Below are 13485 nucleotides of genomic sequence, written 5' to 3' on the forward strand. Positions count from 1 at the left end.
CATACGTTTGTAATCATGTCAATTTTCAAAGCAAATTAAATAGCCTTAAAAGAAATGTGCTTCACCTATTCAAACATCCTCCCATCAACTTCCCATGGGAATAATTCCAGGAGAAATAGAGAGGCAGACAATGACCACCTCAGAGCTTCTTCTAGCTAAACTGCCCTCCCTCAACAACACACAGGACCATGTACCATCAACTGTCCAGTTAGAATTATTCCAGGAGGCAAAAGGCCACCCCAGAGATTGCTTCAGTGGAACTTCCTTCTCCCCCCCCCCAGTCTATTTCTATAAAATGTTGATTTCCTTGAGTCAAAATGAGAGTACCCCTAAACATTTTTTTAATATACAGTGGTACCTCGGGTTACATACGCTTCAGGTTACATACGCTTCAGGTTACAGACTCCGCTAACCCAGAAATAGTGCTTCAGGTTAAGAACTTTGCTTCAGGATAAGAACAGAAATCGTGCTCTGGCAGCGCAGCGGCAGCAGGAGGCCCCATTAGCTAAAGTGTTGCTTCAGTTTAAGAACAGTTTCAGGTTAAGAATAGACCTCCGGAACGAATTAAGTACTTAACCCGAGGTACCACTGTATAGAAAAAAAGGACAGAGTAAATCCATCCATCAATCTCCCCCAAAGGTCTCCACGAAGGAGGTATTTGGTGAACCATCACAGGAGATGAATGATAAAACTGAAAGGGCCATTTCTGTCCACATCAAACTCTGTTTTATTGCAATTCCTCTTTATATTTTAATCAGCAACAATTTTATTTGTTATTGTTCTTTGCTGCCTTAGGAACCCTTGGTGGAAAGACAAGCCATTGAGTTGTGTAGCTTACTGAGAAACAATGGGTATGGAAAGGTCACAAATCATATTGCCAGAAGCAGGGAAGTGGTAGAAGCATTGCAAGGGATAGGGGAGTGAAAAACAGTTGCTAAAGTGCCCAACAAGTTCACTTTTTGGGGGAAGGGAGGGAAGAAGAAGTATAAATTTCAGGTAGGATTGCCATATTTTGAGGAGCAAAAAAGAGGACACATTTGCAGACTTCAACTTTTAACTATGGATCGCTATGACGACTCTACCCATGAAAAAGAGGATGTGGCCTGGAAAAAAGAGGACATATGGCAACCCTAATCTTCCTTATTATCATTTTGAAAAAAAATATACCATTATGGCTTTCTAAAATTTAGGATGCTATTATACCGCCCCAGATGATGAAAATTTTATTTTCTGAAACTGTTTTGGCGACAACAAAATATTTTTAGTACATTCAAAACATTGTATCACATTTTTTTCCTCAGCAATTTCACCAGAGAAGCCTTCACTTCCCTGTTTCTCAGGCTATATATGATTGGGTTAAACATAGGAACTAAAATGGTATACAACAAGGAAAGCGACTTATTAATGTCTTCTGTCTCCTTTGACCTAGGACTCAAATATACAATAGTTGCTGAGCCATAAAAGAGAGATACCACAATGATGTGTGAGGAACAAGTAGAAAACACTTTCTTCCGACTTTCCGCTGAAGGCATCTTCAGAATAGCAGAGATTATTTTGACATAAGAGGCAAGGATAAGGAAAAAGGGCATGATTACCAAAAGCATGGCAGCTACAAACACACTTGTTTTATTAATGTTGGTATCAGCACAGGCCAACTCAAGCAATGGGGGGATATCGCAGAATAAACTGTTGATTTCACGAGAGTCACAAAAGGGCAGAATGAACACTAGATAGGTCTGTCCTACGTGTATTGGCATATTGACAGCCAATGCTCCAGCAATGAGACCTAAACAGAATTGCTTGCTCATGATGAGTTTATAATGTAAAGGGTTACAGATGGCCACATATCGGTCGTAAGCCATGGCAGCGAGAAGCAAGCACTCAGTGCCTCCTAGTAAAAGCAAGAAATAGATCTGGGCAGCACAGCCATAGAATGAAATGCCCTTGTTTTCCACAATGAAATTGACCAGCATCTTTGGAAGGGTGACTGAGGTGTAGCAGATCTCCAGAAAAGACAGGTTCTTCAAGAAGAAATACATAGGGGTGTGAAGGGCAAGGTCAGTTTCAGTAATGCAGATGATTAGTCCATTTCCTATCAGAATTTCTGTATAGATGAATAGGAACACCAGAAAGAGCAAACCTGGGAGATCTGGGAGATCTGAGTATCCAAGGAGAATGAAGTCAGAAAATGCAGTGTGATTTTCTTGTGCCATATTTGGTCTAAAGAGATAATCATGACAGAGAAGACACATTAACCAGTGCAAGCAAAATTTCTATATACTTCCCCTACTCACAAATTGTCTTCTTCAAAGCTGCTAGCATAAGGATGCAGAACCTGTGGCTCTTCAGATGTTGTTGTACTCCAAGCCCTATCAGCACAAACCGCTATGAGCAAATGTCAAGGGAGATGGGAACTGGATCAAGAATGTGTGTGTACAGCTTTCCCATTCCTTTGCTAGAGTGTGCAGACTTATTTATTATTTTATGATGTAGGCCTATATAGAAAATCCATGCCCACACCCTAAAATCTGGTGAAAAGGCTCTTCTCCCCATCCTAATGTAAGTGGGTGCTGGATTGTTTTGGAGCCATGAGAAGAACTTTTCTGTAGCTACTCCCTGGTTTTTCAACTCCTCCTTGCCGCAGCCCTAGATATTTTTTACCTTCTACTACCCGGCTAAATGAAGAGTTGGCTTTTCGTTAAGTTTGGAATTTTATGCTGATTCTGTTTTAGTTATCTGCTTGGCTGTTTATGATTTGGGGGATTTAACTGATCCATTTATAATTGTTTTACTGTATGTCTGAATTTTGTTACCCACCTTGATCACCATGGTGGTAAGAGGCTTTTCTGTAGCCCATTAATGAATGTTGGAAAGATTATGCTTTTATCTTTTAGTGATCATACCTAGGGGTTGGCTAGGCTGGCCACTGCCAAGAGTGCAGGCCTGGTATGTATGCCAAAATCAAAGTATCACAGAACTATAGAATTATCACAGAGTCGGGAGTGACCTTGGAAGTAACCTTGGAGGTCATTTGTTTCAACCTTCTGCTCAGTGCAGGAGGTACAATGTAGAATACACAATGAAGGATTCAAGTGCAGAATCCCTGAGAGATGGTTGCCCAGCCTCTGCTTAAAATGATGACAAAGCTACGGTAAGTGAAAATGAAATACATGAGCAAAGACCCAAGAATGCAGTCTGGGAGAAGAGGTGCACCAGGACCCACATCCCAGTTCTTAAACCTGAGAGTCTGGAGGGGCAAAGTCCAATCAAGTATTGAAAATGGAGCAGTGAAGGAAATGTTGTAGCTACAAGAACAGCTTTGACCCTTTTAGAACTATTCCAGACCGTCTCCCTGAATGTTTAGCTTTGATTTGTAAAATCATGTCTCTGGCCCTTTTACTTTTGGAGATCTAAGGGAAAGCATGTGGACCGGCAATTACTCCTTAAGAAATTAACTTATTCTTCCCTTCAAGTGTACTGGCCAATGCATGCAAAATGTTCAGGTGGCTGCTCACAAAGTTGCTGGCCAGACCTGCCTTGCTTCAACAAGGTTGTGGACTCATGTGGCTTCGTATCATATCCTGGGAGCATAAGCACTTACAAATACTTTGAAAAAAGCTATTTTCCTCCCCCAAAAGTTATCTAGTGAAATTACTTTAAACTTGTTAAACTACATGGATGTTTTGTTCAAAGCTTACTTGTTCCGTCTCTCTTGAGTCTCCAATCTCCACTGGCCTGTCTCACCACAAGCATTTCCTGTTACAGGCTATCCAGGAAGGATCAAAAGTAGCTCTGCTCAAATTGAAAGGAGCAGAAAGTAAGTCAGAGTCGGGGCTTTCCTACTCTGGAGTGGAAGAGAGGGAAGAGAGCAAACAGAGAATCAGTTTATCTTTGTTCTCATTATATTCACCTTTACTTGATCAAATGGGAGGTGCCAATTAGAAGTAGAAGGGAGTATACCTCTGTTGGTTACATCACCTCTTTCTGTGCTATGCAATCACCACATCATGCACCAATGTCTACCTAGCCGAAAACTCAATGACATTTCTTCTAGAATGCTAGTTACTATATGATTCACTTACATAGGAACATATGAAGCTGCATCACACCATGTTGGAACATTGGGCCCTTTAGCTCACTACAGCCTACACAGACTGGCTCTCCAGGGTCTCAGATAGGAGTCTTTCCCCCAGCCCTACCTGGAGATGCTGTGGTTTGAACCTAGGAGCTTTTGTCTGCATAGCATGGGCACTGAGAAACAGTCCTTAACTCGCATAGTCTAATATTGCAGACTAGGTTCTACCGTGGGAACATAGCCAATCCTACTCACTCTCTCACACACATGTGTGCATGCACACACACACATGAGGGAGAGGTGGGGGGCATACATGGACATAGTCTCTGCTTCACAAGATGATCCATGCAAATCAACGGAGAAGGAAGATCTATTGCTTGCACTCCACTCATCAAATGATTTTAACACCACCACCACCATCAAATTGGTGGAGTCTTGGGAAACATTTAAGAAAATAATGTTTGAGCACCCCAAATGTGCATTACAACCTCTGGACTATAGAATCATAGTAAAGGAAGTAATTCCCCAAGTGTTGTTGTTTACAAAGAATTGTGTGGTATGGCACTCTAAGGTCTTCCCTGGTCTTCATTCTCACAATCAACCAGTGTATCATTAAGAACAGCTCTGTGACCAGCTGAAAGTGGTCATAATTTGCAGTGACTTCCTGGGCATTTGTATGTGTGTGTGGGGGGGGGTGGCAATGGCTGCTGACATGTACCCAGACATCTTTCCCCCTCTCCATACAAGGACACTGTATACACAGTGATGCGTCCATCCCAAACTATGATATCCCAGCCCCTCATGTAATCAAAGAAAACAAATCTTTCTTTTTTATTATACATATTTATTCACATTGTGATTTAAAATTATTGCAAGCTGCCCTTGTATAGAAACAAAACGGGTGGGCTAGTAATTTGTATGTAAATCAGGTATGGCTATATCATGGCCCATATTTGGCCACAGGAGGTTTTCATGACCCACAGAGACTAAACCTCCCCCGCCCCCCAATTCTGCATACTTTACAGCAGCCACTAAAGCAGCTGTGGCGGATTTAGGGAAGTGGGACCAGTTCTACTGCACTGTGCGCCAAGCCTAGGGGGCACCACAGACTGTTGTAACTATGTTGAAGTGAAGTGAGCAGAACAGAAGGCGAGAGGTGCAAGAGGGGCGAGACCAAATTTTAACTTCACACAGGGTGCCACTGAATTTGAAAGACCAAAGTCCACCCTTGGCAGCAGCAGGTCAAGCAGTTTTTGCAAAACAAGCCTTGCCATTTTTAACTTCCACATTGTTTCCGAGAACCCTTGAGTGTATTGCTGCTATTTGGGGGTGATTTTCCTCCAAGATCCTTTGGGTTATTTCCCTCCAAAATCAGTGTGCATGGCCCTCAATGGCACTGTTTATTTTCATGTTCAAAGGCCTCCCATTGCCCTTTGTGAACTCTCATTGTTTGTCTTCAGCCACTAACAAAGCTCCATGGTTAGATGTGGTGCTTCAGCTGTCAAAGAGAGGTGCACTTAAACATGAGATACCAAATGCATTAAGCATCACTGGAGTGTTCTTGGGACAAAGCAAAATATTGTATCCTGCAGGTGACGCCAACTGAAATGCACTTAGTAGTGAGCAAAGTGCTCTGTGATATAATTGAGGATCAGTGTTAGAGGAAATGAATGCAGAGGGGAAATGGGAGTTATTAAGGATGTGGAAAGGCAATGTAAATGGACTGAGTTGACTTCCACATTGAGTGGGCTTCTGGATTTCTCAGGAATGCTCCTTGCTTTAAGTAAGAGTAGCTGAAACATAAATTATTGTCTTTTTTTCTTCCCCTCCCCCCCTTTTTGAGTGCTTGTATTTTCTATAGCTGCGTGCCCCTGTATGTCCATTTGTGTATGAGAGAGGGCTCTTGCTTTTCCTGCACTCCCCCCTTAGAAATTGGTCCAATCTTTGACATTCCTCCATCCCAAGAAAGTCCAGGCACTGTGCAGGTGGAAAGAGCAGGCAAGACAGTGATGGCAAAGAGCAAGCCCACTAGACATCTACAGCAAGCAATTAATTCCAGCTAGTCATATGTTTGAGTTTTGTTTGTGTCTGAATGCAATTTCTGTTCTCCTTAATTGATCGAGAATGGTAAGGGGGGATTTTTGTTACACCACTGCAAACCCCTCAAAAACACTTGCTTACCACAAGATTTGTAGGGCTGACACATCAGAACTGTGCTAATGATTGACAGAGGACCATGGGGATTTCTAGTTCAGTGAGAAGAAATGAAATTGCTAGTAGAAAAGTTCTCTGTGGCTTTCTCACCAAACTGCAGTTCCTGTGATTCTTTATGAAAGCCATGACAGAACACACTTATTTATTTTGTCTAGTCATTCATCCACCTGTTCCGCTCAGCCTCAATCAGCATAGCTAATGGTCATGGATGGTGGCAGTTATTCAACATCTGAAGGGTCTTGGTTTCGTAACCAATGTCTAAGGAAATGATAGAAACCATTAAAACAAATATTGCATTTATAATGTCTAACTGTTAGAAGGAACAAAATTACAAACAACCTCATCAATGTTCATGCTTGATATGCAAGATATGTCTTTGCCTGTCTATTATTGTTTTAAGGGCTCCTTTCACTTCCTTATTTCTCAGGCTATAGATAATAGAGTTTAACATTGGGGTCACCACTGCATAGAGAAGGGTGATTAATTTATTATTCCTACTTCCCATTTCTGATGAGGAAGAAGTGTTCCCTAAATACATTGCACTACATCTTCCATAGAACAGAGAGACCACCATCAGGTGGAACGAGCAAGTGGAGAATGCTTTGCTCCTGCCCTCGGCAGAAGGCATTGTGAGAATAGCAGAAATTATATGAATAAATGAAATAAGGATCAGTAATAAAAGGATCATCACCACAAAAGTAGCAACCACCAAAAGTTCAATCTCATTTACAGAGGTGTCCCCACAAGCCAGCTTGATTAACGGCACAATGTCACAGAAGAAGTGGTCAGTTGTGCTGGAGTGACAGAAAGTTAACCTGAGCATCAACATGGCCTGTATGAAAGCTATGATTGTCCCACCAAGCCATGAACCAGCTACTAGTCCTATACACACTCTCTGGCTCATCATTAGGAAGTAACGCAAGGGATGAAATATTGCTACATAGCGATCATATGCCATGGCTGCAGAAGGCATCCAGGGTAGGAGATGTTTCTGGTGTCCAACATAAAGTTAGCCAACATCTTGGGCACAGTGACTGAAGTGTAGCAGACCTCTAGGAAGGACTGGTTTCTGAGAAGAAAATACATAGGGGTATGTAATGTCGGACAGGCTCCTATTAGAGTAAAGATAAGACCATTTCCCATTATAGATACTAAGTAGAAGGTCAATATTACAGCAATGAGCAAAGTCAGATTCCAATTTTCTCCCCATCTTCAGCCCTTAAGTCATATGAAGATATGAGATTAAGGTGGGAAGAAAAGAAGTATACAGCAAAATGGATATTATTATTCTATAGCTTCTAGAAGGGAAAAAATGAAACAAGGTGTGTTTTTGTATCCCTTATCATTTGCTGATATCAAAATCTGCCACTGGAGATTCATTTGTTTAGTTCCAAATTCCTGCACACTTTGTTGTCACATGGGAACTGGATGCAAAAATGCAGAGGTGTGAACAGAGAGAGAGCAGCAAAACAAAAACACCATAGTGGGAGGCATAGGTTATTCTGGATACTTCAAAGGTACACATGCATTTGAGGGTTGCTGTTTTTACAACCAAGCAGCATATAAACTTTATAAAATAAATACATGTTTACTTTTTTATTTTATTTATTAAATTTGTATACCGCCCTTCATCCAAAGATCTCAGGGTGGTTCACAGCATAAAAATACTGTTGTTTTTGCAGAGTCTATTACGCAGTGAATGATGAGCAGTACGTGCCACATACTTTACTTTACTTTACTTTATTTATACTTCAATGCTAAGAGCTTACAAACAAGCATCTTGCCTCTGCATGAGCAGAGAAACATCCTCTCTCCTCTGAAGCACGGAGAGAAACTGAGAAAAACAGGAAACCAGTGTACGTCACATCCAGTCTCCTTTCCCGTGAGAAACTCCAACAGCAACTCTGACTGTGGAATGTAAACATTGTCTTGTGACAAGCATTTCGCTGCACAGTGAAGAGAGCAGAAACCAACAAATACAGACTAAAACTACAAAGTATAAAACACAAGAGCAAAAAACAAGAGCAAAAACAAAGCAAAATAATGCCCCCTTTCCCAAACACATTTAAAAGGACATAGACTGTTAATCAGCCCAAGACCTGATGGAAGAGAAACATTTTTGCTTGGTGCCTAAAGATGCATAATAAAGGTGCCAGCTGAACCTCCCTGGGGAGTTGTTGTTCAGTCGTGTCTGACTCTTCGTGGCCCCATGGACCAGAGCACGCCAGGCACTCTCCCTGGGGAGAGTGTTCCGCAAATGAGGAGCCACCGCAGAAAAGGTCCATTCTCGTGTTGCCATTCTCTGGACCTCAAATGGAGCAGGCACATGGAGAAGGGCTTCAGACGATGCCTGGGTTGGTTTACATGAGAGACAGTCTGTGAGGTCTTGCAGTTCTGACCCATTCAAGGCTTTATGGGTCTAAACCAACACTTTGAATTGGACCCCAAAACTAAATGGCAGCCACTGCAGTTAGGGCAGGATTGGTGTACTATGCTCAAACCATGCTGCTCCAGTGAGCAACCTGGTCACTGAATTCTGCACCAACTGAAGTTCCCATACCATCCTCAGAAACAAACCAGTGAAGTTGTTGTAGCAAGAGAGTTGTATATTTCATTTAGAGCACACTCCAGGTAAAGCAAATAAAGTTTATGTCTCATTAATTTAAATGACGTAACAAAACAAAACAAAAAACCAAGGACCACTGTAACTCTCTGGCTGAAATCAATTTTTATATTTTAAAAGCTTTCTCCACCTGGATTCTGTCATTGTTTTCAGTGTTGTTTTGTTTGTTTGTTTCCTCCTTTCCTTTCCTTTTACAATGTGTATAATTCTGTATACATACAGATACTAATGACCTGCAATACTTAGGTATGACATAGAATAGTAAAGAAAATGTAGAATTAACTTTACAATCTAGAAAAAATATTTTTTCTGACCATCAGCCTCTTCAGATAATCTTTCACTTCTTTGTTCCTGAGGCTATAGATTAAAGGTTCATCATAGGGCACACAACAGTGTAAAAAAATGAGAGCACTCTGCCAGTTTCCATTGAATAATCAGATTTAGGTCTTAAATATGCTAAAACTCCAGCTCCATAGAACAGAGTTACCACTGTGATGTGAGAAGAACAAGTAGAGAAGGCTTTGCTTCTGCTGGTGGCAGAGGACATCTTCATGATAGTAAGGAGGATATGGGTGTAGGAGATGAGAATAAGCATAAAGGGTAGCATTATGAAGACTACAGTGACAGTGAACATTATGATCTCATTCTTAAAAGTGTCTGAACAGGCAAGACTCAGAAGTGGTGGAAGGTCACAGAAGAAGTGGTTGATCCTGTTGGGCCCACAGAAAGGTAGAGTGAATATGAATGTTACTGGTACCAAAACCACCAGCACTCCAATGAGCCAGCAGGCCACAGAAATCTTCAGACAAATGGTCTTGTTCATAATGACTGTGTAATGCAAAGGGTGACATATCGCCACGTAGCGATCATACGCCATGTCGGCCAACAAGCAACATTCTGCTATTCCAAGGGAACCAAAGAAATACATTTGTGTGGCACAGCCAATGAATGAGATGCTCATGTCTTTCGACAGAAGATTTGAGAGCCATTTGGGGATTATTGTTGAGGTGTAACCAATCTCCAAGAAAGATAAATTCCGAAGGAAGAAATACATGGGGGAATGAAGAGCAGAATTGGTTAAAGTAGCAACAATGATGAAAGTGTTTCCCATCAAGATCATAAGGTACAAAGTCAGCACCAGCAGGAATAGGATGATCTTTATAGAATGTACATCAGTTAACGGCTCAAAAATGAATTGAGACACAGACGACTGGTTCCTACCATCCATGTTTATAGTTCAAAGCATTATCATCAAGATCTTTTCCCTCATTGCAGAAAAACTCCTTTTTTTTCCACAGCAGGTTGCATCTAATTAAAATAAGAAAAAAATGTAAATAAATGGTGCCCAAATGCATGTTGATAATGAATAATGACAGTAAACATTGTGCCTGCAGCAGCACTTGGGAGAGGGGCTGAAAAAATGAAGTAAAGTTAAGTGTTTGAGGGCACTTTACTCCTCTTCAAATTGAGGTCTGATGCCAATAAAGTCAGATCAGGTCTCCCACAAAGTCTCACATCACTTTGCTGTTTTGTAGTTTCTGTTTTATTTTGCTCCTTTTAGCTCTTTCCCCCTATATCCGTGGGCTTTGGCAAAAACAAAGCTGTCCAAAACATTGCTTGCAGAGCACCAAACAGTTCTGGATGATGTTGTTGTTAAAGCAAAGCAGCAGGATTTTATTAGAAAGCTAAATGCTTCATTTTTAAGAATAATATAAAAAAGAGTCCATTCCTCTGTTTGAAAGGGATAGGTGTAGGAATTCTCAAGAGCTTTGCAGCACAGGCAATATTCTGTGTAAGCTCACCTTACCAGTCCTAATGGAAGACTTTCCTTCACTCCAGACACAGACAAGCACAAGAGAGCTAACCTGGTTGTGTGAAGCAGCTAATGTTTTAGAAATGCGCAAGCAAAAATACATACCACTTGGTGCTTCCTAATTATTTTAAGCTAAGAAGAACAAGATACAAATCCCTGCTCCCCATTTAGAAAATATGAAAGTCATGTGATTTTTGGAGTTTCAGTTGAATCATCATTATTTACATTTCTTGGTTGTTTTTTGCCATAACAACTCAAAATAATTTACAATATTTTAGGCAAAAACACCCCAATGTATACTGTCACATGCTACCCCAATCTCTGAAAGGTGCAAGATTCCAGGAGTAAGAGGCACTTACCCAGGATTCGGTTTCCTTGGAATGAGGGACAGCAGAGACCGTGGTAGCTGCATGATACAACCTGAGCCTAAGCACCACAGAAGGTCATGCTTCTCCCATATTCACAGCCTTGGGATCAAACAGGAATCAAACATGGCTCTCACTCTCTGGCTTTTGTCTGCTTCTAGTCCAGCTCATACATACTCAACTGCCCTGGTCTTTGTTTTTCCTCACTACCAGCAAGGTACTCTCTACCACAAAGCCACTTCATATGTTATACTAATGACCATACTTGTGGCCATTAACTCAACAAGAATATTGCCTGGTTGATTCAACAGTGCAATTCTCCATTGGATTTTTAACACTTGCAGGACCCAGGACCCCAGAAAATAGATGGGACTCAGGCACCATGCAGGCTAACACTCCAAGTTCACAACAATACATACATTAAAACCAACATATGTCATATGCCTCATGTCCATAACTCTCCCAGGAAGGCTCACCTGGCTATTTAAATAATCTATGATATTTTAAATGGAGGGTAGTTTTTGTTTGATGCTATGGTATATATTTTGTGTTCTTATATTGTCATTCACCCAGTGATCCTCAGATGAAGGACGGTATAGAATTTTGATAAATAATAATAAATATATAAATAACCAATATTAGTTATTTTACTACCTGACATCATGATGACTAGAAAATACTTACCACAGTGTAAATCCACCAAGAATGATTAGGCAGAGGAGTGAAGGACTTAACGGTCACAGTTCAGTCAAATGTGTTCCGAAGCAGAAACCACTATGTATTCTAGTGTCAGAAATGCTGGCTATTTCCAGGAACTATGTAGATGTGCATTCCATCTCAGAAACACATAATCCATATAATTTATATCAAGGCTTGAGGGACTCACTAACACTGAAATCCTATGCTTATCTATCAGACTACAGCATTAGCCTATGTCCAAGCCATACAGTCTCCTGCAGTACTCCTGTGTTACCATTTCCCACTAGTAAGCTAGTGGATGTTCCTAGTGGATGTTACAAGATGAGCTGTGGGAGAAACACAAATATTAAGATACTTGACTTAATTATTTTGGGATTAGTGACATATGAAGAATGAAACAAATGGTGTATTTTCCATTATAAATAGATAGTTAGGTAGGACATTAAAATAATCTACCAGTACAGACACCTACATTTTCTTAAAAGTCTATGCTACACAACTGAAGTCATTGCAATAGAATATCCTATGCCATCTACAACTCAAAATTAATACCCCATGTTGTCTACAAAATAACACCTTTATAAATGCACAAAGCTTTCTGTGCTCCATCTGTTCCTCACTATTCAAAAATCGATGATATCTGTGGTACAACAACAAGGAAAATGTGGTCAGGAAACCTACTGCTAAAAATCTAGAAGGGTAGGGTTATTTAAAATACACCCTAGTGTGAGGATTTCTACCTTTCCTTTATCAGGGAAAGCAGGCTGATTGGAAGAATCATCACCATATCCTTTCCCATAGTCGCTTTTCAACCTTTCTTGCATCTGTTGAGATTGACCCTCTAGAGAGATAACTGATTAATTGTTTAGGATCTCCAAGAAAAATCATGCATATATATTCCTTTGATGGGTTGAAAAAAATCATTGATCATCTGCCACATTCAAATCTTCAAATGGCTACAATGGACACCAGAGGCTCCATCCTGTTCTTTTAGTTGCTTACTACAATTCACCATAATTGTTAAACAACTAAGTATTATTAGTATTGCTTACAGCAGATACTACTTAATATTTATTCATGTAGGATCAAACAGTCGCTTGTTCTGTTCAATCTTTCCACCAAATGATCCTCTAGCTATACTCAAGATTACTATGTGAGGAAATGTGTGCATTGTCGATATAGACACTACTGGGGGCTACCACCCTTGCTCTCACTGCTTGCCAACCTGCCCTGCCCCCACCATCATCAAAGCCCCTTTCTTTACACCTTGCCAAAATACGCCTTCCCCTCACTGATCAGGTGGCGCTGTGGTCTAAAACACTGAGCCTCTTGGGCTTGCCAATCAGAAGGTTTGCAGTTCAAATCCCGACAACGGATTGAGCTCCCATTGCTCTGTCCCAGCTTCTGCCAACCTAGCAGTTCGAAAGCATGCCAGTGCAAGTAGATAAATAGATACTGCTGCAGCAGGAAGGTGAACAGTGTTTCCGTGCACTCTGGTTTCCATCACAATGTTCTGTTGTGCCAGAAGCAGTTTAGTCTTGCTGACCACATGACCTGGAAAGCTGTCTGTGGACAAACACCGGCTCCTTTGGCCTGAAAGCGACATGAGTGCTGCACCCCATAGTTGCCTTTGACTGGACTTAACCACCCAGGGGTCCTTTACTTTTTTTTTACCTTCAACCACCATCTCCTCACA

The 13485-nt window shown here is 41.0% G+C and overlaps 3 protein-coding genes across 3 annotated transcripts in view; all 3 read right to left on the reverse strand.

Annotated features, from left to right (window-relative positions):
- The window catches only part of LOC310830553 (olfactory receptor 2AP1-like), a gene marked incomplete at both ends in the record, with an annotated part of 456446 nt that overhangs the window by 434677 nt on the left and 8284 nt on the right, over positions 1-13485 (reverse strand). The gene's annotated exons all lie outside the window — the stretch shown is intronic.
- On the reverse strand, positions 1284-2213 carry LOC310829661 (olfactory receptor 10AG1-like; the record flags this gene model as incomplete). The annotated part of the gene is made up of 1 exon (XM_083708381.1): positions 1284-2213. The coding sequence occupies one exon, from the start codon at positions 2211-2213 to the stop codon at positions 1284-1286; it is 930 nt and encodes a 309-aa protein (XP_083564507.1).
- On the reverse strand, positions 9277-10140 carry LOC310829689 (olfactory receptor 10A4-like; the record flags this gene model as incomplete). Its single annotated transcript, XM_083708424.1, has 1 exon — positions 9277-10140. The coding sequence occupies one exon, from the start codon at positions 10138-10140 to the stop codon at positions 9277-9279; it is 864 nt and encodes a 287-aa protein (XP_083564550.1).

This window comes from Podarcis gaigeae (genome assembly GCF_964106915.1).
Source record: "Podarcis gaigeae genome assembly, chromosome: 13".
NCBI lineage: Eukaryota > Metazoa > Chordata > Lepidosauria > Squamata > Lacertidae > Podarcis > Podarcis gaigeae.